The following is a 23,210-nucleotide window of genomic DNA, read 5'->3' on the forward strand; positions in this document are numbered from 1 at the left end:
TACCCCGCCTCCGGGAGTCTGTAGAACCAATTTGACACAGCCTAGGAACTCCCGCTTGAAGCAGTGCGCGGACAGCGGTTAAATACACCCGCACCAGTGGAATTCATGAGGTCATCATCCTTTTCCACCAATACGTATACCTACATATTTACATAAACCGCCATCACACTCAGGCCCCAATTATAAACGCTATTTTGAGATTATTTTGAGATTATTTTGAAATCATTTTGAAATCAAAACCAACTTTGTTTTGATTTCTTTTCATTTCAAAATTGGTTCAAAACTCTTCAAACACACCCAGGAGGGGTGTTTGAGGCGCCAATTATAAATGATATTTGGAGTTTTTTTGAAACTTTTTCCAAACTTTTTTGAATTCGGCACGATTTCATTTTTGGTTACAGAATACCAGCCCAAAATGGTTTCAAAAATGCCTCAAATAAAGGCGCAATTATGAACCGCTGGTGCTTTCCCAAAGTACAGCGCTTTCCCCCCACCAAGTTGCCATCTGCCGCCTGCTGGAACCACAAGCCCGACCTTCACAAAATGCTCCCGCCTTACCTTGAACCCACCCCACTTCACATTTATGCCCTCTGGCATCTGGATGAACACGAGGAGAATGCCCCCAACACTGTCTATGTACGAGCCCGCCGCGATGCCTTCAAGAGGCCCAATCGCTGGGAGCTGTGGAATGATGACCGCATACCCCCGGTGCGGTTTGTGGAGTACTTCCGCATGTCACTGGACGACTTCTGGTGGCTCGGTGATCCGGGTCCTGAGTAATCGCTCAGTCAGGTGTGTAGTTTCTTTTTCTGCTGCTACTCGGTCAACAGCGGCAATATTTTTCTCTAATTGGGGCCTTCATAGCTGGCCCGCTTTTGAAAAACCCAACCAGTGGGCTTCCATCAAATAATCTTTTGAACGGCTCCATGGCATCCCCGATCTTGTGGGTGCCATCATGGAATCATGGTTTGTTGGTGTGGATTGGGATATGGGGGATGGACGGGGATTGTTGCTGGTTGGAAGGGGATATTGGCCCTAGAGAATTTTCAAAACCGGTGGTGTATTCAAGATTCAATGCCAACTCAGTTGTACCGCTGAATACATCTGCAGTATGGCTGTACTTGGCCCCAAAATGAAAATTTTGAAAATTTTCTGGTCCAAATCACCTCCTCTAGGTGATTTGGGTCCCAAAACAAAAATGTGGTAACCAAAAAATAGTGGAAAAAACAATCAGGGAGATTTCAAAAATCTCCCAAATAATTGCCAAATATCATTTATAATTGGCGCCTGAGATTTAAGAAATCCAAAGTTCAAGGAATTGAACTTTTGAAATGGCAGTACGCCTGTATGGTTGCCAGGCCACTACTCCCCATTCAAATTTCTGTACTGGGTCGGCGGAGGTTGCAAATGGGTACATATATACATACCACCAATTCTCGGACTGGCATGTCCGACGACTCCTCTAGCCAGCCAAGTTCTGGGATATGGTGGTCCAACAAGATTTAGGACTTGCCTGTCCAAGCAGATGGGCCAATTTGTGATGGCCATGTCCAAGAACTGCTCGGACAGGCCGCTCCGAGAACTCGTCGGACCTACTGGTCCAAACTGGTGCCAGTACATAGTCTGACCTGCTTGCCGAGGTCTTTGGCAAGCAAGGAACATTGTACTCACACAAGGAAACCTCCTGGGCCAGCGGAGCATCCGGTTCAAGCTCCGGTCCTGGAGCTGTATTCCAGCTGTCCTGGCCCGTGTCACAGTTATCTTGCCCCTGCCTACCCACTCTGGCAGGCTACTCGGTCAGGGATGCACAAATTTTTATATGTGCACCCTGTTGTTTGAAGCTTGCCCAAGAGATTTTTGAAATCAAAAATCTTTCATTTCAATTTTGTTTTTGTTTCAAAATTGTTTTCAAATACTTTCAAAATAAAACTCAAATATTTGTTTATAAATGGGGCCTCACCCTCTTTACTATAAATTCTAAATATTCTAACATCTTGTTTTATCTTGTTGATATTTCACGTTGTATTTTGTAGTCTAATTACTTCTTGGAGCCATTCATGAATCATTTGATCTCATGATATTATGACACATACCCACCTCATAATATGAATCAATACAATGTTGCACTACTCAAACAGTTATTCATATTGAAGTGGAGAATGACCCAGAAATATGACCACTGAGGGCCCAATTATAAACAAGTTTTGGGATAATACAGCTAACCCAAAAGAGCTTGCGACTTTGGCCGCAAACTCTGAGAGTTTGTGCCGCAGCGGCAAGAGTTTTGCGCAGCTGCAGAGGCCTGTGCGCGCAGGCCGTGCTTGGAGAATCCCCGGGTGGCCCGCAGGAAGGCGGCCTGCCGCCGATCCACATCCAGCCTGCCACCACCAACCCACCACCCACCACCGCCAAATCCATCGACCCGCCGCTGCCAAGTCCATCAACGCTGCCACTGCCACCCTCCAACACAACAAGGGGTGGATTCCTTTGAGAAGCCCGCGGTGACTCAGAGCAAATCCGCTGCAATCACCGCCAACTGCCAACCCAAAACCTGCCTGCCGCCACCACCAACCCACCGCCGACCGTCGTTGAATCACCACTGCCGCCAATTGTCAAATCACCACCACCAATCTACAGCCAGCCTGCCACCCACCACCTCCACGGAGCAGAGTTTGAAACTGTAGGTACTTTGTTTCTCAATGGTTTCTTGTGTAACCCCAAGCTGATATGAGTGCGGGTTTTTTTCTGGTTTCCTTTCTTGCTCCTTTAGGCACAATGTTTGTTGAGTATAGTGCCACATTCAAATCCTCCGTTGTTCGGGCGGCCCTTGATGGAAAACCCCTCGCCGAAATCAACGTGTCAAATGGCTCCAAGGTCAGCTCCAATTCCCTCAGACGCTGGTGCTCTCTCTACGAAGCTACTCACTCTGTTGTGACCAATCCAGAAACCTACGACAGAATTGGTTGACCTTTGGCTCTCAGCAAAGAAGAACGCGCGTTGCTCTTGGAGATGGTCACCAACAATCCAACGATCCATCTACAAGAAATCCAGCAAAGCTTATTGGAAGAATGCAACATCCAAATCTCAGTACAAACCATATCAAATGAGCTTCACAGACGCCTCAAGCTCAGTCAGAAAACTATGAGGAAAGTGAATGCAAATCAAAACCCGACTGAACAGGCAAATTACACACTACTGATGGCCAACTTTGACCCTGAATGGCTTGTCTTTACTGGTGGGTAAATTTCTCCTTTTCTTTTTTTAATCCTTGGCATAAATTAACTTTCTCTTTCATAGACGAAAGCGGCGTTTGTCTTGATGCTGTGGTTTGTACTCGGGGTTGGGCTCCAGTTGGCAAGAGGACCTCCCGGATGTCTGGAACACAAGCGACTCATAGATTCAACTTAATTACAGCGGTGGACCTTGGTGGTCTGGTTGCAATGATGGTACAGCAAGAGAACGTCAAGCAAGTGGATTTTGAGTGTTATTTAGAACACGTTGTGGTGGCCCCTCTCGTGGCCAGCTATTCAGGAGCATCACCGCCGCCAGCAACATCAAGATCAAGACTACACTCTCTTCTCACTCTTCAAGACTCATCAAGATCCTCAAGACCTCCAAGAATTCACCCTCTTTCCATCATCTTCCCACTTTCCACCTTCCCACTTTCAACTGGCTCCCTTCTCAAGATCTTCCCCTTTTCCCTTCCTTTTCCCTCTCCTCATCTTCCACCCCCTTCTCTTCCATACTCCTTCCCCTCTTTCACTTCCCCTGTCCCCTGCCATCTAACTCTTTCATTTTTTTTGGTCCTAACACAGCATGTGCTGTGAGTTTACTTCCTTGTTTTGTTTCTGGTTTCTGTCTCTTTCTGTTTGTTGTTTTGTCTGTCCGGAGTGTTTCTGTCTCCTCTTTCCTCTTTTCCTTTTTCTTTCCTCTGGTTCTTTTCTTTCTTCCTCATCTCACTGTGCTTTTCTTGTTTCTTTGGGTTGTTTTCTCTTTTCCTGCTTCTCTTGTTTGTTGTGAGTGTGTGCGCGTGTAGCGCGCGGAGGATGTGATGAAATGTATGTGACATGTCACCCTGAGTCCAAGTTCAGCTCGAACTTGGATGATGGGTGGCGATGGCATTCTGATCCCCAGAATACGGTCCATCATCAGAGCTTAGAGATCCGATCTTCAGAGTCCAAACCTTCGAGCTCCGCTCGCCGAATCATCAGCATCAGAGTTTTCTAGATCCCCTTCCTTCCTCTTCCTTAAGATCACATTTCCCTTTCCCTCCAAACAAACAACCGCCGCCGCGGATCCAAAACCCCGGCGAACATCTCAAAACCACCCAACCACACAGCTATCTCGAATCCTTTCAGCGCTCATCCCTACGGACCACCCACCACGAGGGCAGCCTAAACCGCACCTTCCCCTCACACGACTGCCTCCGCTTGTACGGACAGGAGTCCCTCATTTGGTCCCCCGAGCCGGGATCGAACCAGCGACCTCAAGATTTACAGTCTCGGACTGTGGTTTTGAGGCGCTCCGAGCGGTTCTAATTCTATCCTTTCCTCTCCCATCTTCCGCGGAGTCTTCCGGAATCGAAGCTGATCTTCGTTTTGAACATTCCGCTCCGCAACCTTGTCTATTCCGCTCCTCAACTTTGTCTATTCCGCTCCGGAACCTTGTCTATCCCCCCTCCGCAATCGTCGAGGTCCAATTTTCCGCTGTTTGTTCCGCTTGAAGCGGAGTCGTCGAGTCCTTGTTTCATTGGATCAAATTGTTTTGGGATTGGTCCGAGATTGCTTCAAGCAACACACGTCGAGATTCAAGAGTCTTTCTTTCTGCAATCTCTCATTCTCGACCGGCGTCCCCTCCTTCGCCTTTTATCTCGAGTTGTGTTCCGCATCCTTCTTTCGACCAACCCAGAACTCGGCTGATCGACTAGAAGAATCTCCAGCCCCTCTCCTTTTCTTGTCTTCAGATCTACGGTCCCCACCTCCCTCTTCCCATTTCTAGAAGCTTGACCGGACGTCTATATCGCCCGGCCATCTCCCTCCCTTCTCCCTTCGTCACCAGGAGCTCAGCTGAGCCTCCTAATCGTCTCAGAAGGCGGACCGAGCTCTCTCTTGTCACAGGCAGCTCGTACCAGTATCCTCAGCTCGATTCAGGACCCGACGGCAATCACGACCCGCTTAAGTGTCCTTCTTCCATTCTTTTTTTTTCTCTCTGGTGTCATAAGTGGGGCACAGGAGGATCAAAGTAAGTCCCCTCCAGTCGTGCACCTCCGAAGGCTACTACTATTGTCATTGTCGCAACATCACATTCGCCACATCTGTGAGCCTCGAGCACTGTTCCAATCTCTCTTTGCAGTGTCCGCCTTCCCCAGCTTTTCAGGATGGCAAATGTCGAAGTGGCGGGAGCTCCGCCGAAGTCCACGATGGTCAGAATCGCGCCACGGAATGTTTGGTGCTTTGATGAATCTGATGGCGAAGGTTTTCTCAAAGCCTATGAAGCTGCGGCAAAGTCAAGTGGCGCCTCCGAGTGTGATAAGGAAGCTGCTCCGTGGTCACTTCGAGATCTCAAAGATTTACTCCTTTGGTGGTCTGCGAAAGAAGACATTTCCGCCGCACGGGACTACCCAATCTTTTCTCAAGCCTTCAATTCGATCGTTTCGTATTTATATCGTGAAAATCCGGCCCACGTGGAAAGAATCCCAGCGCTATGCTCTCAAGCCTTTTCTCTGGTTTCTCGACAATCACTAGCGGCCAGGCTAGCGTCTCCGGTGGAAAAAGACAAGACCTGGGTTTTCCATTGCAGTGCGGGAGAAGTTATTGACGATGTTCCGTTGTCTTTTGTGTCCTCCAAACCAATTGTGGAAGTGGGTCAATGTAATCTTGAGCATTCAAAGCAATCAACACTAGAAGCATCGCAGTCCATCAGATCACTCAATTCTGTCTCCAACACTTCAGAAAGAACGGAGTCGGAGCTAAGCCGTCTAGAGGAATTTCAAGCATCGGAGAGGAGGTTGAAGGAAATGATCTCCGTCACCGCTCTCAATCACACCGTCCGGCCCCTGCTCATCTGTTACTATTGCCATTGCAACGGGCATGGATTCGGACACTGTCCTGATCTCCAGCGGGACAAGATGGATGCCCTTGTCAAACAGAAGGGAAAGCTTTTCTTCCTTCCCAGCGGCACTCCCGTTCCCTTCGATCCTAGTCGGCCGATCCGCAGTGTGGTCATCTCCGCACAATTCAACTCCGCAGCGCTTCAGTCACAGAGGGGTCAATGGGGTCCCTCTGAGAAGAAAGGCTCCACACCCCGGACAAATCGAAGGCCACAGATTCACTCGTTGCCCTCCATCTTCTCCGCCCCCGGCGTTGCCCGGTCAGCCGTCTCACCTCCGCCCACTTCCCCGGTGTATCATTGTTTTTCTAGCCGCGGAACTGCAAGTACCGCCCATTTGGATTCAAGCACTCCGCCATGTTCTGTCGGTTCTGTACAGGCGGTGGATAGAGTTCTTAGGAAGATCCTTGATCTGATGGTTCCGGGGTTTTCCACTTCCGCTTTGGCCAACAACCACCTTCCCAAGAGGAAAAAGGCAAGAAAAGTGATTCCGCGGAGGCATAGAGGAGCGAAAGTAAGTTCTCTCCAATGTGCACCTCCGGAGCGTGATGCTACCATCTCCATCAAAACCCTATCTCGTGCCACACTCGTGAGCAATGGACAACCTTCCACCCTTGTTTCTCCAGGTGGAACAGACCCGACTCACTGCGATAACCTCCGCAAAGAGGTTAAACTATCCCCACCAATCTTTGATTCCCTGCTCCGCCCAGTGGCGGAGTCTTTGATCCCGCCTTCTCGCCTCCGAAACGAGGTTAAACTACACCCCCGTCCTTCTTCGATTCCGATTCCCAATCTCTGTTCCGGTCGCCGACTCCGCCAAGAGGCGGAGCATCTGATTCCTCCTCCTACCCTCCGAGACGAGGTAAAACTATGTTCCACCCCCGATCTCAGCTCTCAGCCCCGCCAGATGGCGGACCCATTGATCCCATCTTCCGCCCTCCGAGACGAGGTTAAACTATGTTCCAGCCCTTCCCCGACTCCAACCGCCGATCTTTGTTCTATTCGCCAACTCCGCCGGGCGGCGGAGCAGTTGATTCCGCCCTTCAGCCTCCTAGACAAGGTTGAACTAGCTTCTCAATCCGCATCCAATCTTATTTCCGAGTCAATCCATTCTCTGAATCAAAAAACCGTTCCAGACCATCTCCGCACTTCTCCTACCCTCCGAGACAAGGTTAAACTATGTTCCACCTCCTATCCGACTGCCGCTTCCAACCTCCGCTCTAGTCTTCAGCCCCGCCAGATGGCGGAGCATGCAATTCCGATCTCCGATCTCTGTTCTAGTAGCCAGCTCCGCCAGGCGGCGGAGCATTTGATTCCACCTTCTAGCCTCCAAGAGAAGGATCAACCAACCCCTTTTCTATCCAGCATTTCGGAGCCGCCCTGCGCGCTCAATGATACCGTTGCATCCCCACCATTTGAGCCCCTCTACTCGACAACCTCAGAATCCTCTTCAATCTCGACTTCACCTCGAACCCCCGCTATGGCTCCCAGTTTTGCTTCACCGCTCTTCCCAACGCGCTCCCATCTTTCCATCCAGATCCCAGTTCTGCCTCAATCCTCCAACTCAACTCCATCCGAGCTTTCTGATCTGACCCCTAGCAACTCTCAATCATCCCTCTCATCTCCGATCCACAAGTGGGGTGTACTGGGCTCTTTCCATTTGGTTGGTGGAGAAGTCGTGGTTTGTCGTGGTTATTCCCGTGGGGGCATTACTGACCAGAAGTAAGTCCCCCTCCTTAGTATGCACCGTAGGGCTTCTCTACACTGTTTGTAAGCATTACGTCGCCACGCTGTGAGCCGCCTTTGGGATCTCTGTTTGGGTTTTCTTTCCAGGTTTCCGTCTCTTTCTTTGGCCGCATGGAACGTTGAAGGAGTCTGGGGACAGACTCCAAGTGGTGGGTGGATGTGGTGGCCCCTCTCGTGGCCAGCTATTCAGGAGCATCACCGCCGCCAGCAACATCAAGATCAAGACTACACTCTCTTCTCACTCTTCAAGACTCATCAAGATCCTCAAGACCTCCAAGAATTCACCCTCTTTCCATCATCTTCCCACTTTCCACCTTCCCACTTTCAACTGGCTCCCTTCTCAAGATCTTCCCCTTTTCCCTTCCTTTTCCCTCTCCTCATCTTCCACCCCCTTCTCTTCCATACTCCTTCCCCTCTTTCACTTCCCCTGTCCCCTGCCATCTAACTCTTTCATTTTTTTTGGTCCTAACACAGCATGTGCTGTGAGTTTACTTCCTTGTTTTGTTTCTGGTTTCTGTCTCTTTCTGTTTGTTGTTTTGTCTGTCCGGAGTGTTTCTGTCTCCTCTTTCCTCTTTTCCTTTTTCTTTCCTCTGGTTCTTTTCTTTCTTCCTCATCTCACTGTGCTTTTCTTGTTTCTTTGGGTTGTTTTCTCTTTTCCTGCTTCTCTTGTTTGTTGTGAGTGTGTGCGCGTGTAGCGCGCGGAGGATGTGATGAAATGTATGTGACATGTCACCCTGAGTCCAAGTTCAGCTCGAACTTGGATGATGGGTGGCGATGGCATTCTGATCCCCAGAATACGGTCCATCATCAGAGCTTAGAGATCCGATCTTCAGAGTCCAAACCTTCGAGCTCCGCTCGCCGAATCATCAGCATCAGAGTTTTCTAGATCCCCTTCCTTCCTCTTCCTTAAGATCACATTTCCCTTTCCCTCCAAACAAACAACCGCCGCCGCGGATCCAAAACCCCGGCGAACATCTCAAAACCACCCAACCACACAGCTATCTCGAATCCTTTCAGCGCTCATCCCTACGGACCACCCACCACGAGGGCAGCCTAAACCGCACCTTCCCCTCACACGACTGCCTCCGCTTGTACGGACAGGAGTCCCTCAACGTCTTGGTGAGTAATAACAGTTCCAGATCTTGAGCTCCACTTCAAAAACTGACCTGTGGATCTTTAAAGCTTCCCAACATGAGTCCTTTCCCAGGACCCCAAAGCATCCTTGTCATGGACAACGCGCAAATACACCATAATGGCAACATCAAACAGCTCATCGACGATCATGGCTGTCTGCTCGTTTACCTTCCTGCCTACTCCCCCAACAAGAACCCAATAGAGAAAGCCTTCAGCGTCTTGAAGGCTAGCTTACGGCAATACGGAGAGCTTGATGGAGGAGAAACTGACGGGGAGGCCATTGAGGTCTTCACTGAGCATTTCTTCACAGCTGATCTTATGAGAGGCCTTTTCAGAGGCTGTGGTTACACCGGATGAACATCTGAATGTCTTTATCCCTTTTTCATCTTTTCTTCATCGTTTGCTGCATTCCTTTCTTCTTTTTCTCCATTGATTCACTCTCCTTTGTATTTAATTCATCTACACAACTTTTGTATAACATCATTCAAACAACTTTGTCTTCATTCATTCCTAACCTCTTTATTTAAATTGAAATTCACTGTCAATTGCAACAATTTCCAAAGAGTGAGATTACAGTGTGATTACAAAAACTCCAAAGAGTGTGAGGAATAAAATACAAATAAAAAACAAAGTTAAATGATGTGATTTGGAGCGGAAAAAAATACATGATTAAAAGAGTGTGATTACAAAATAATTGAATGAGGATTACAGAATAATGAATAGGAAAGGCTGGGGGAGAAGAGGAAGAAAAAAACCACAAAAAAACTACAAAAAAATACAAAAAAACTACTTATTGTGAGTTTTCATCAAGTGAGTTGCATACTTCTTTGCGGCAGAGACAATTGAGCGAGCTGGGCCTTCGGGGATTCCTTTGCTGACAAGCTCGGAGGCCTTGAAATCCTTGAACATAGTCCAATGCGTGATCCCAAGGGTGCTGATCCCATCGGCAACTTGAGGGGATTCTGGATTGACGTGGGCATATTTGAGGAAGTCCTTGATGCTGCTGTCAGGAGGGGTTGTCGGGGGTTCTGGGGTGCTGGAGAGGTTCTGACCGGGGCCGGCATTCATCCAAGGTGGCATGGCCATTGAGGTTGCCATATGCATTGGATTGAAAAACATGCCAGGTGGCATTGCGAGGCCAAATGGTATGGGGTATTGAACCCCTGCGGCCGCCGCTGGAGGTTGTGGTTGCGCTGGAACTGGAGGCGGTGGTTGTGGTTGGTCCTCCTTGGTCTTGAACTGGAAGCTGTCAGACTTCGGGGGGATCCTAAGGGTCACTTGGCCGGGGTTTTGCCTCTATCAAAATGATTTGAAACATTGGATCAGCTCAGCCACATGTGTCAAGGGAATGGGGAATGTAGAACTTACAATTGCTTTGGCCCACATAGCAATCCGTTTTGGAGTCATTTGGAAGAATTCGTTTGGGTTTTCGGGATTGATGAAGACGCTGGTTTCATGGCTTCCAGTGAGGTGTTCGCAGGTTTGTGGATACAGCCAAGCTCTTTGACCAAATCAGTGAGCGACACAGCTTCCTGTGCACCTGCGGAGGGCCCATTGGCCAGATCTTCAGCAGCGGAGCTGGGACCTGCGTGCATGAGCCTGAGGTGTTTATAAACAGACTCTTTCTAGGAGTTCACCCAACGTCAGAGAACTACATATCTTTATTGGAGGGGGGGAATTGGGATATGCCCTTACCTCAGCTAAGATGGTCGGATCTTTCTGGACCAAGCGACATATGATCTTGTGGGATTCAGGAGTGGCCTCGGCAACCTGGAGGAACTGTGTGAATATTTCAGTGGAATCGAGTCGCTTTTTTTGGGCTGCTGCAAACGTGCGTCCATTGGGGATAATGACATTCCAAACAATACTGCCCTCGGATTCACGTTGTCGGGCATATAATCCAAGCCCCTCGTCTTCATCATGTTGGATCAGGTTGATGGCGGCAGTCTTGAACGTTTCAAGGTTGTAGTCGTGACTGTCCCAGTGGATCAAGAGCTTCCCAGGTTCAGATTTGGCTTTTTGATATTGGGAGCTGACAGGAGGATCTATGGTTCGTCGCTTGCGGGTTTTGATAGGAGGTGGGCCAGGTTTGGGGTCAAATAGCAGGAATTCGATACCAATGGGAACCTCAGGTTGGCCAAAGGTTGATCCTGGCCAATCAAAAGGAAGCTGATGGTGTTGTTGAGATCAAGCAGCAGTTGGTTGAGACAAACTTAACTGGCTTGATTGGCTGGTGGTTGGTGACACTGGCAGTAAGCCCGAGAGCAATGGGTCCAGTTGTGATGTTCTTTCCTGGCTTCTGATGAAGGCTTCACGGCGGCGGTTGCGCTCCTCGACCAAATGGGAAGTCCCATCAAAAAGGGTTGGCAAGTGTCAGTCTGCAGGTGGTGTCAGCGGGTGGTGGAACCATTCACTGTATTCGGAAGGTGAAATCAAATGGTTGCGGGAGTGATTATCCATTGTCAAACTAGATTATTCTCAGACATAATCAATGCCAGTTTAGACCTTATCTTTCCAAGTTGTGGCATTGAAGGTCAAAGCAGATCTTACAGGAATATGCTCTGATGGGCGGATGGGATCAATTTGATGGTTCCAATGGCTCCGATGAGCTTCTGTTTAAGGTTCCAATAAGCTGCAGTGGTGATTTGAAGACGGTTGGTGTTGGGTTGGTGGTGGCGGTGATTGCGGCGGATTTGCTCTGAGTCACCGCAGGCGTCTCAAAGGAATCCGCCCCTTGTTGTGTTGGCGGCGTTGATGGACTTGGCAGCAGTGGGTCGATGGATTTGGCGGTGGTGGGTGGTGGGTTGGTGGTGGCAGGCTGGATGTGGATCGGCGGCAGGCCGCCTTCCTGCGGGCCACCCGGGGATTCCCCGAGCACGGCCCGGGCGCACGGGCCTCTGCAGCTGCGCAAAACTCTTGCTGCTGCGGCACAAGCTCGCAGAGTTTGAGGCCAAAGTTGCAAGCTCTTTTGGGTTAGCTGTATTGGGATTATTTTCAAATAAGTTTGAAAGATCTTTTTGCTAAATTTTTCAGAATTGAAAATCTCAAAACAACCCAAACCACCTCGGGGAGGTGGTTTGGGGAAAACTGGATTACCAATACTGTTTTGAATGTGATTACATCTCAGCATGCAGATGCCCGCCATACACCTGACCAGTACTTCCCCCCCGCCAAAGGCCACAGCATATGTACTCGCGCAAGATACAGCCATCAAGGCTGATTTGCGGGTAATTTAAAAACAGACACCATGGATGGATAGCCAGGATTCAAGCGCATCTATCAATGCCCGGGACCCCATATGTAGCTCGCAGAATGAGCAAGCTACAGGCTCTCGCAGTTGAACCAGTATGTTGCGCGCAAGAATCAGCCTTCAAGGCTGATTTACGGGTATCTATTGACTAGGGAGAGTCGGCAGACACCGGTGGCCAGTTGTCCTGACCCAGGTTGTCCCCCCAAGTTCTTGGGAAGGCTTCTGCCGTCGCTGCCATTGTCTTGGCGCATGCGAGACGGACAACTGTCCAACGGAGCAACCTTTGGTATTGGAGGCTTACGTTCAGTTGCGCCAGAAACTCATCCAGCATGGTGGTGGGTTTATAATTTACACTTGGTTTGAAACAGGTTGGAAACAGTTTTGGCCCCTGTATCTGCACCATTAAGATAACTTTTTTTGATTTCAAACTTATTTGAAAACAATCCCAATATTATCCCAAAACTGGTTTATAATTGGGCCCTGATGCTTTTGAGAAAGAGTTTGAGATTCTATTTCATGCAACCATTTTCAAGCGGCATCAAGATCAAAACAAGAAATCTTGAAAGGTATCCGAAGCTGATTTTTCCCTGGTAATTTCAAGTTGTATTAACTTCGCAAATTGGAATACGATGCGCTGCGAACTAAGGCCATTTTGAAGCAGCGTTCCCGCTATAGCTTTTCTGCAGAGGAAGCCCGGGATGCTGGGAGATTAAACTTCAAGTTTCTGCTTATTTCGCTTGATCGAACTCGACGCACCCAGCATCACTTCGAAGAAGTGGTTTCTTGACCGTCTGCTTGCTCCCTTGAAAAAGTTTAAGTCATCCAATGCCACGTACGGTTGGTATTTGCACACGAGCAATGATACCTGCAGTGATAGCGGCCAGGGAAGCTTTTACGAGAATGAACGTGGTATCGTCCCACAAATGAGGCTCTCCAACGACTGCGGTTTCCTTTACAGAAAGGAATACGGCAAGCTGATAAAGACCGGACCTACCCTCGACAGATGGGCAAGGTAGGTAAGTTTACAATGGGTAGTTCCACGAGTCATGCGTGCGCATACATATGTTAAAGAATCCTGGTGGACCGTTTGCGTGATGAATATCCCTCCACCGGTCATTACTCGACCTCAGTAATACTCGCCGGATGCTTAAACTCTTTTGGGGTGAGTGAGTTGTGAAGGCGAGAACGGTATGCATGATGGCAGCTGCCATAAATACTATTAATCGCCTTTTGAAGTTTAAAAATGAGGCAGGTAACCTGATAGATAGTCGTGATCGATATCCAAGCACACCTATAGTCGTGCGCTGGATTGACCGTAGGTCTGGAAATGGTTGGACCCAGCGGATCCTCCGTGTAAAATTGTAATCGTGTGAAGGCTCAAACAAACGTTCCACCTTTCAAGCTGGAAATCCCTTCGAACTCATGCCAGCACCACCTGACAGCTTAAAAGCTTGGGCAGCTTGTGGAAATATTCCAGTGTCGCATGTTTCCAGCTCAAGTCTCACCAAGTATATCAAAATATCCAGCTTCGATGTTTCTCGTCATTGGTCTCGTTCACTTGCTATGCTTATCCCGGCCCGTAGGCTCTGCGACGATAAGGTTGCCCGACACTCCCAGCCAGTCGCCAGGCTCCGTGGACGAATTTTATGTGAAAAGAGCGCGATCTGCGTCACACAGTAGAAGATCCAGCCCTGGCCTGTCTACATCTGTTGCAAATAGCGGGTGCTACAGTTACCTGAGTGAAAAGGATGGCTGCGCTTATGCTAACCCAATAAACAATTGCGCACGGAAGATGTCTAGCATGGCAGTACAATTGGTAAGTATCTCAGTCTTTTCCGAATGAAACCATGATCGCTGAGCCTGGCCGATGGCATGGTCTTTCGTAACAGTTCGCGATGGGTCCTCCGGCAGGAAACATGAGTTCAAACATCGGACAATCATCCGCACCAACCTTATCAAAACGCGTGAGTTGTTCAGGCAGTGTTTCGTCCCCGGCGATTTGTAGGAAGTTTTTTTTGATGGGGATCATCACAGAGTGAAAATAAAACCGCGTCACCACCCACACCTAAGAACATCAAAGAAGTTCCAGCAACGGGGAACTTCCCTGCATCATCAAATTCTTCTTCGAACTCATCGGGTGTGCTGGGAAACGCAGGGTCAGTTGCTCTACTATACCTAATCTCGCAGCTCAGAATAATAATTTGGTTCGTGGTTTGTACCTGATGTGGGACCAGCCCATATCCCTCTAATTTTGATGAAAGTGGCGTAAGAATCGTGAAATTTTCATCTGTGGTTTTTCAATTCCATTGAATTAGAATAGCTCACACCTTCGTGGGTCCAGATCTGCGGCACTTACGATGGCGACGAGCAGATGGGAGTATGTCTCTGGAGCGGCCCTTCTTCTGATGTCCAGGGTGGCCATATGAGCGGTTGGGTCAGTTCGTAAGTGGGAGATTCCATAAACGAGAATTCGGTACCATTTTAATGCGTAGAGCTCATACCTGGTTGCAAAAGTAATATCACGGAGAATTGTCACAAAGAAGTGTAAGTAATTACATAAAATTAGCCAAGTTTATCATATTCACCTTCTCGTGTTTTGGAAATCTTTTGAAAAGTATTCTTCAGCGGTCTGGCTCCAATTCACCACTAATAGTGGCGAGAGTACTTGAAGGATGTAGCTTTAACACCGTAGAATCATCAATCGGATGCTCGCAAATCTACATCACAAGGAAGGTACGGTATGCTTGCTGGAACTCGTGGAAATGAGGATCGTAACTGACTACATGAAGAATGATTAAATATATATAAATGTGAGATAGCTATTCATGGCGCTCAATCCTAATCCAAGCGAGCTAGAGAAGGGTGCAATAGATGACATAATAACATGGGATTTGTGAGTGCTGCTTACTCTTAGAATAAAAATTTGTGAAAACTTTACAATTTATCCAGCACAAAAGAGTTGATTTGACCTTATTTAATTTGAATCTTTCTTAGCAACTCCCGAGGAAACATTTTCAATGCAGCAGTGTGATGTTTTGTATATTCCAATAGTAATCCCAGAATTATCAACAGCTTCATGATCAAGCCGTTATTGCACTATGGGCCCAAGAAATGCATCAGAATTGTCCCTTCTGGAGCGCCTCCTAGCTTAACTCAGCATCTCAAACGGAGGGTCCGGGGGACCCCGACCGGAAGGCTCTCCGCAGCAGAGGCTTATGAATTGTCTCGCGCCACTCAAGGCCCACCGCGCTAAGAATACACCACGGGTGCAAAAAAATATTTTGAAAACCAATTTCAATGGTTTTCAAAATATTTCCAATACACTACGTGTTGGACGTCCTGAGGAACGAGTCGGACTAACCGGGTTCAGATATTTATGTAATATTCTCGGAACTGTGAGAATTCCAGTCTAGGCAAGCGGTGTCAAACTCATAAATTGAGTGAGACGTCAGGAGCTACCCCAGCTGCGGAACTTGGTAAGCAAATGCAAACCATTTCTGCCGTCCAAAGTCTGCGAAGTGATGTCGTGAAACTAAAATCATCTTATTGATGTAAGCAGATCCGACATCCGCCAGCAAGATCAGGCACGTTGTGGTAGACGGAAAAGTGAAAAATCAAAAGTTTTTTCGCATACATATATTTACTCACAATACGCCTCAAGATACCATCAAACAGACCTCAGAAATGGATTCTACGGCCAATTTTACCCCTAGTCACCACTGAAAGCATTACCTGAACCCCGCTGGATTGGAACCTACACTTCTTTGGACACTGGACACCCATCACACGTTCAACATACCCAGTCACCAGCCTGTCACCAGCCTCAATTCAAGGATCACAGCATTATGCTTATACAAATCACAGGATACAAACATACATCTCCCCATCAGACTGCAGTCATTACATATTATCAAGTACTCTTCTATTTCCATATTATGATGTCATCACACACTGACTCTGCAGCCTCAGACTTCATTTATGCACCCCCTGCATCCACCTGTCAACTCATGCAGTCTACTGTCACTTTACGCAGCCTTCATGTGGCCCTACTGCATTCTTATGACATCATTTATGTACCCCTGACACATTATGACATCATTTGTATCTACTCCCACCAGCTAAAATCCCTCACACTGTTGTCTAGATTAGTCAAAACCCTAACCCACAAGCCCTCTGGGGCTCCACTTTTGTCTATATAAGGAGCTCCCTCCTCCCCAGTTGTCAGCTCCTCAGTTCATTACTCACCAATCACAGTCACCCCAACATTTACAGTTCAGCCTTATATATATACTTAAACAACCTACATAACAACCCTTACATTAACAATAACAACAATTTATTCAGTGTCATCAACAAGCTCATCTTGAACCAACCAACCCTATCACTTCATTAAAACTTGCCAAGCTTACCTTGGTGGGTCTTGTTATCTGATAGTATAGAAGGGCAGAGTTTGCACCTCCATGATCCCCTTCTCCATTCAGCAAAAGGTTCTCAGGAACACTTTTGAGTCTTACAAGGGAGTCCCCAACGTGATAGGATAATCTTGTTTGATCGACAACGGATAATCAATTTCAACCATATAACCAGAAATACATCGTCTACGGATCTCAACTTCGAGCGGAAAAAGGAATCAAATTCATCAACAAATCTATCAAACTCAATGGCATATTCAGTTATTCTGTTGAACGACTAGTCGACTTTTAGGAACATCCAAAGGACCGATTACGAACCTCTGAAAAGAAAACTTAACCATCCGAACTGAAAAGAGTATCTCGAAGGAAGCAGCCAGTTATAAAACCTCAAGAAGGGCAAGAGTAAGACCTGAAGAATTTGGATAACTAGGATCCTGTTAGAAGAGAACTCCGGAATCGTTTGAAGAAAACAGCTGTTTATAAAACCTTAAGAAGGGCAAGTGTAAGACCTGAAGAATTTGGATAGGCAGAGACTGTTTGAAGAACAATCTCAGAACGGTAAAGTTATTTATATCAATTATTAAAAGAAAACCCCCAATTTGCCCTGGTAAAGAGACCAGAGACCAGATATTATTGTTTCTTTTTCAGAGCACAGTAACAGGTAGCAGCGGATATTCATATTACAAAACCAGGAATCAACACGAACCGGCATGAGTTTACCGTTCAGTCTACCAGATATGGAGAGCGGATTTGCTCCCTCCACCCCGTTTAGAAACAGAACATTGACAGGAACTTCGGGACTGAATTGGAATTCGGAATCTACAAATCCACCTCCACCACCTAGGAAAGACAAGGGAAAGGGACCAGAGAATCAATTCAGAGAGCAGACTGAAGAGGACTTATCAGACACTGATGAAACTCCACAACCCAAAAATATACCCCCAAGACAAACAACTCCACGACAACGACCTTCTGGGTACGGAATCCACAATACAGAAAATCAGCAAGAATATATGTTTCAGCCTCAATTTCAACAACAACAAATACCGATGCAAAATCCGCAACCTATGTATTATTACCCCCAACCAATACCCCAATCAAAGCCAGTCATCATCAAAGAACCTGGGCTTTTCTACGAGGGTAGCCAGTTTATGAAGTTCCTGCAACGATTCGAGCGAGCGGCATATGGTCACGGAGCGTCGGATCGCGAGAAAGCAATCCAGATACCACGATTCATACGAACAGAAGAGTTAAAGTGCCAGCTTGAGGAAATGGATGGGTACGATGATTATGATTGGAAGAAGCTTCGAGCGGCAATGGTCAAAGCCTGGGGTGACCTCGATAATACGATCATGTATACTGTGGACGACCTTATCAAAGTAGCTAAGCATCAAGCTAAAGAAGGAATTTCAAGCTATCGGGATTATAAAGCGTACCTTGCAAAATTCACCCCGATCCTCAAGTATCTAGTAAAGAACGAACATATCAACAAAGACGATGACGCCGGTTTACTATTCTTAAGTGCCTTCTCGACAGAAAGCCAACGAAGCATTAAACGCACACTCATCAATAAAAATCAGCTTCCGAAGGCCAAGGATGGAAGTAACAAGGCACCAAAATGGGAAGACTTAACAAAGGCCGCGGAAACAGAGGTACAAGTTGACGAAGGTTACACAAATTTCTCCAGTTTCTCCGAATCCACGCGCATCATGCAGAAGGATTTGGATCTTAAGAAAGGCGACGGAAAGCGACGAGAGCAGATGCTAAAGGAAAGCCCAAGCAATAAGGAGGTAGAACAGAAACTACAAGAAGTACAGCAGGAGCTTGCCACGCTTAAACAACAGATCAAGAATGGAGCACCCACCGGCTATAATCGGCAAGGACCATCAGAAAAACAAGAATTCAACCGCGGAAATGCTCGGCCGTCAACCCCGCTATATGAAGCCCAGAACTGCTTTTATTGCAAGAGAGAAGGACACCCTACCTATCAATGCCCAGAAGCAGCAAAAGACATGAAACAAGGCTTGGTGAAGCGAATTGGTAAAGAATGGTATTTACCTGACGGCCAGCAAATACCGTGGGTACCTTTGAGACCAATATGATCAGTGGTTGCAGGAGCATCAGCCGAACCTCGAATGCAAGAAGCCATCAAGAAATTGGCGGACTCACAGCAAACTGAAAATGGGAACACGGCCTTCATGAAAGCCTCAGTACAAACCATCCATTGGAGCCCTCCTACCTTAGGCGCGGAAAACTTCATGAGATCTCATCCTGTCACTAGGTCAGAAGCTCAAAAAGGCCGACGCGAAGTTAGGATCCAGGAACCAGAAAAAGATGCCATGGATATTGATTGTGAAGAAGAAGTGGACAGATCACCAAAAGAAACTCCGAAAAAGGCGCCTGAGAAAGTCTGGAGCCGGGAACGAGTACCGACAATCCTGAAAAGAGACTCACCAGAGGAAGCCCTACTACAGGACTTGGACAATGTCAAGATTCCCACAACGTTTGCACAACTCACTACGATATCGCCTTCATACACAGAACAGATCATAGCAAAATTACAGGGACGTCTGTCAGGCAAGAATACCTCCACCACCTACATCGCAACTGAAGCGGCCAAAGTAGCTGCACCAATGACCACCTTACCAGAGGAAGAAGGACCTTCAGATCCATGCTACTACAGTTGTGCCCTGGGATACGTAACCGCGCAAGTTGGGGGAGAAAAAGTCGACTTTATGGTGGATTCCGGTTCTATGGTCAACGTCATACCCCGATCAGTAGCGGAGGACTTGGAGCTAGAATCTGTGATAGTGAACATACCCATGCAAGGTGTTGGTGGAGCCAGATGCAACATTACCGGCGTAGTCGAGAACTGCCCAATACAGATTGGCCGATTTTCCGGACCCGCTCACCTCTTTATATCACCAAAGGCTCAAGATTGTATTTTAGGGCAACCTTTTCTATTTGATTACGATTGCACTTTAGAATACCACGAAACAGGGGAGACTCTCATGTTTCAAGGAAACAAGGGTCGGCGAATTTCGGTACCATTGGCTCGAACCGGACAAGGACGAGGATGGGATAATCGAAAGGATCTCAGTACCAATAGTATGAAATCAGTCCCAGCATCAGAACCTAGCGATAACAAAGAACATCGAATGTTTAAGAAGAAGCCGAATCAGCATTTTTTAACTACCGGCATCCAGCTAGGGAGTAATTTGCTTCAGCTAGTCAAGCAGGTTATATCTCGGACGCCGGGTTCTCTCGACTGGCCTAAATCATTTCTCCTAAAAAACTTTCAACAAACATCAAAACAGACAAAAATATTTTTTTCTAAAATCCTATCACTCATAGAGAATATTCTTATCATTTTCTTTACGCTATTGAAAATCTGTAACATTAGAAAAGACTCACTACCAGTTCCAGAAACAGTGCCTTCGGAAAAACCCGGCATTTTTGGATTAACTCCTTCAGTCAACACCACTAGAATACCGAAACCGGACAGCAACTCACAACAGCTTCTTGGATCCTTACTTACTAAAGGTTTGGGATCAAGGTTTCAAGATGGATTGTGCCAGAGTTGGAGGGACGGAAGCTTGTGGTGCATGACAAAGTATAAACCTGTAGCAAAGAAAATCAGACCAATCAATCAACCAATTCCACAAGCACTGAATCCACCTCTTCAAAGACCACCGCTATCACGAGATCCCTACCAAACACCTCTTACGCCTCATCCACCAGACTTTAAGCCTACCGCTAGGATTACGGAAGAACGCTTGAAGGTAGTAAACTTTGGACCCGACGGATGGCTGTGGGAGGAGGAATTAAAATTGTTCAAGCATTTAATCGTGATTCGAGAAAAAGCTGTGGCCTTCACGCCGGAGGAAAGAGGACTCTTGAAACATTCATATGGTTTACCATATGTCATACCGGTAATTGATCATGTACCATGGCAGAAGAAACCGATTCCAATCCCAGCAGCAATCAAAGACGAATACGTGGAGCAAGTACGGGAACGGGTACGGAATAAACTCTACGAGCAATCAACGTCAAGTTACTCTAGTCCGGTTTTTTGCGTACTCAAACATGACGGGAAGTTAAGGATAGTTCACGACTTACAAGAAATGAATAAAGTCACCATCAAAGACGCAGGGCTACCACCAGCAACAGAAGAGTTTGTGGAATCCTTTGCCGGACGAGCCTGTTATGGATTAGGTGATATTATGGGTGGATATGACGAAAGGGAATTGGCCCCGGAATCAAGACCTCTCACCACCTTTGATACTCCGTTAGGAAGATTTCAACTCACCAGACTTCCGCAGGGTGCAACCAATTCAGTAGCAGTCTATCAAGCACAAATGATGTGGATTCTCCAGGATGAGATACCCGACCACGTAGGCGTATTTATTGACGATGGCGGTATCAAAGGGCCAAGTTCCACATACAATGATGAAGTTTTAGAAGAGAATCCCGGAATTCGACGTTTTATCTGGGAATACACTCAAACGCTGGAAAGAATCTTATTCCGAATTGAAGAGGCGGGACTCACTATCTCAGGAAAGAAATTTGCATGCTGCGTACCTGCTTTGGATATTGTGGGTCATGTGGTCTGCAAAGAAGGACGAAGGGTTTCAGATCAGAAGAAGAATAAGATAACGACATGGCCAACTCCCAATAACGTCACGGAACTCCGAGGCTTCATGGGAATCGTAACTTATGTCAGGATTTTCGTCAGGAATCTGTCTGAAATAGCTGCTCCACTCCGAAGGCTGACACGAAAGGACGTAGAATGGCTCTGGGACAAAAGCTGTGACGATGCCTTCAATCAGCTAAAAGAGATAATTGGAGAAGATATCACCCTGAAGAACCTTGATTATTCAAAAGACGCAGGGCTTATTGTTTTAGCAGTGGACTCCAGTTTCATTGCGGCCGGTGCAGTACTCTCACAACAGGAGCTTGAAACCGGATTAAATCGACCAGTATTGTACGAATCAATTGTGTTTTCGCCAGTCGAATCGAAATATTCACAGCCTAAACTGGAACTCTGTGGGGTGGCACGAATCCTGAAAAAACTACAAACGCTCTTATGGGGTCAACATTTCGAACTCCAAGTGGACGCGCAGTCCCTAATTCAAATGATCAACTCACCTTCACTTCCAAATGCCCCCATGACAAGATGGGTAGCATTCATCCAACTTTTTTCGTTCAAAATGGTGCATAAGCCAGGGAAAACGTTCACGATGCCAGACGCCTTGTCCAGACGTCCAATAAGCGACGAAGAGGAAGAATTCTACAATGATACGGAAGACTTTGACGAGGAAGAACCCCTAATCAAAGCCTGCTCATGGTATAACATAATTTCAGCCTCAACGGAACTATTGGAGTGGGAGACTTCTGGTTTCTGGACAGACCTCAAATATTATCTACAAACACTGCAGAGACCTTGTTCTATGGATCTGGAGGACTTTCAGAAACTTAAACGAAAATCGGTTAACTATTTTATCCAGAATGGACGACTCATGAGAAGACATTCACCCATGCCACAACTAGTGATCTCCAAGATATCCTACCAGAGCAAGTTATTACGAATGGTTCACGAAGATCTAGGACACCGGGGACTTGAGGAAACATACCAGCGATTAGTCTGCCGATTTTGGTGGCCAAGTTTGAAGAAAAAAGTCAAATTATGGGTACATAGCTGCGAACCTTGTCAAAAGAGGGACCCATTAGTTCCACGAGAAATACGGCACCCCACAGGAGAGAGTAGCTTATTCGGACGAGTAGCTTTGGACGTCTGTCATATCAAAGCTGGACGGTACAAGTACTTGCTAGTAGCACGGGATGATTTGTCTGGATGGGTTGAAGCAGCTCCTCTGGTGAAACTGACAGCCGCAACTATTGGAAAATTTCTCCTTGAAGAATGGGTCTATCGATATGGCGTAATCAAAGCGGTGACGGCAGACAATGGACCGGAATTCAAGAATGAATTCATCAAAGCAGTCGAAAAGATTGGAGCAGTATTTAGGCCTCCTACACCTTATTATCCTGAAGCCAATGGTATGATTGAAAGAGGACACCGACCCATTAAAGACACCCTAATCAAGATGTGTGGCGAATCTGGTGGGAAATGGAGGGAATATCTGCCTTTAGTACTCTTTGCTGACAGAATTTTGACAAAACGCACAACGGGATATTCACCTTACGAGCTGGTGTTCGGCCAGAAAGCGGTTCTCCCGGTTGACTTGGAAATGGACACTTATCTGGGGATTGATTGGACTGAAGTCAGCACCACGGAACAACTCTTGGAGGCAAGGACTATGCAACTGGAACGTCGAGAAGAAATTCTAGGGATAGCTCACGAAAAGTTGATGAAGGTCAGAAATTCATCTGTTCGATACTGGGATCGACGAATGGCAGCAAGACTTCGGAAGCCGTTAGATCCAGGAGAACTAGTTTTGGTCTACAACAAAAGCCTGGAGGATCAGTGGGGAAAGTTGTTTGCAAATCGATGGAACGGACCTTTTCGGATCAAGCAACAACTACCCAAGGGTTCCTATATC

The 23,210-nt window shown here is 47.1% G+C and overlaps 1 protein-coding gene across 1 annotated transcript; it reads left to right on the top strand.

The window, feature by feature from the left end:
• Positions 1 to 14,030: 14,030 nt before the first annotated feature.
• On the top strand, positions 14,031 to 14,907 carry PtA15_11A559 (uncharacterized protein; the record flags this gene model as incomplete). Its single annotated transcript, XM_053161479.1, has 6 exons — positions 14,031 to 14,054; positions 14,128 to 14,202; positions 14,273 to 14,394; positions 14,473 to 14,503; positions 14,559 to 14,672; positions 14,854 to 14,907. The coding sequence occupies 6 exons, from the start codon at positions 14,031 to 14,033 to the stop codon at positions 14,905 to 14,907; spliced, it is 420 nt and encodes a 139-aa protein (XP_053025422.1).
• Between the last annotated feature and the right edge of the window lie 8,303 nt (positions 14,908 to 23,210).

Source organism: Puccinia triticina, chromosome 11A (assembly GCF_026914185.1).
Source record: "Puccinia triticina chromosome 11A, complete sequence".
Classification (NCBI taxonomy): domain Eukaryota; kingdom Fungi; phylum Basidiomycota; class Pucciniomycetes; order Pucciniales; family Pucciniaceae; genus Puccinia; species Puccinia triticina.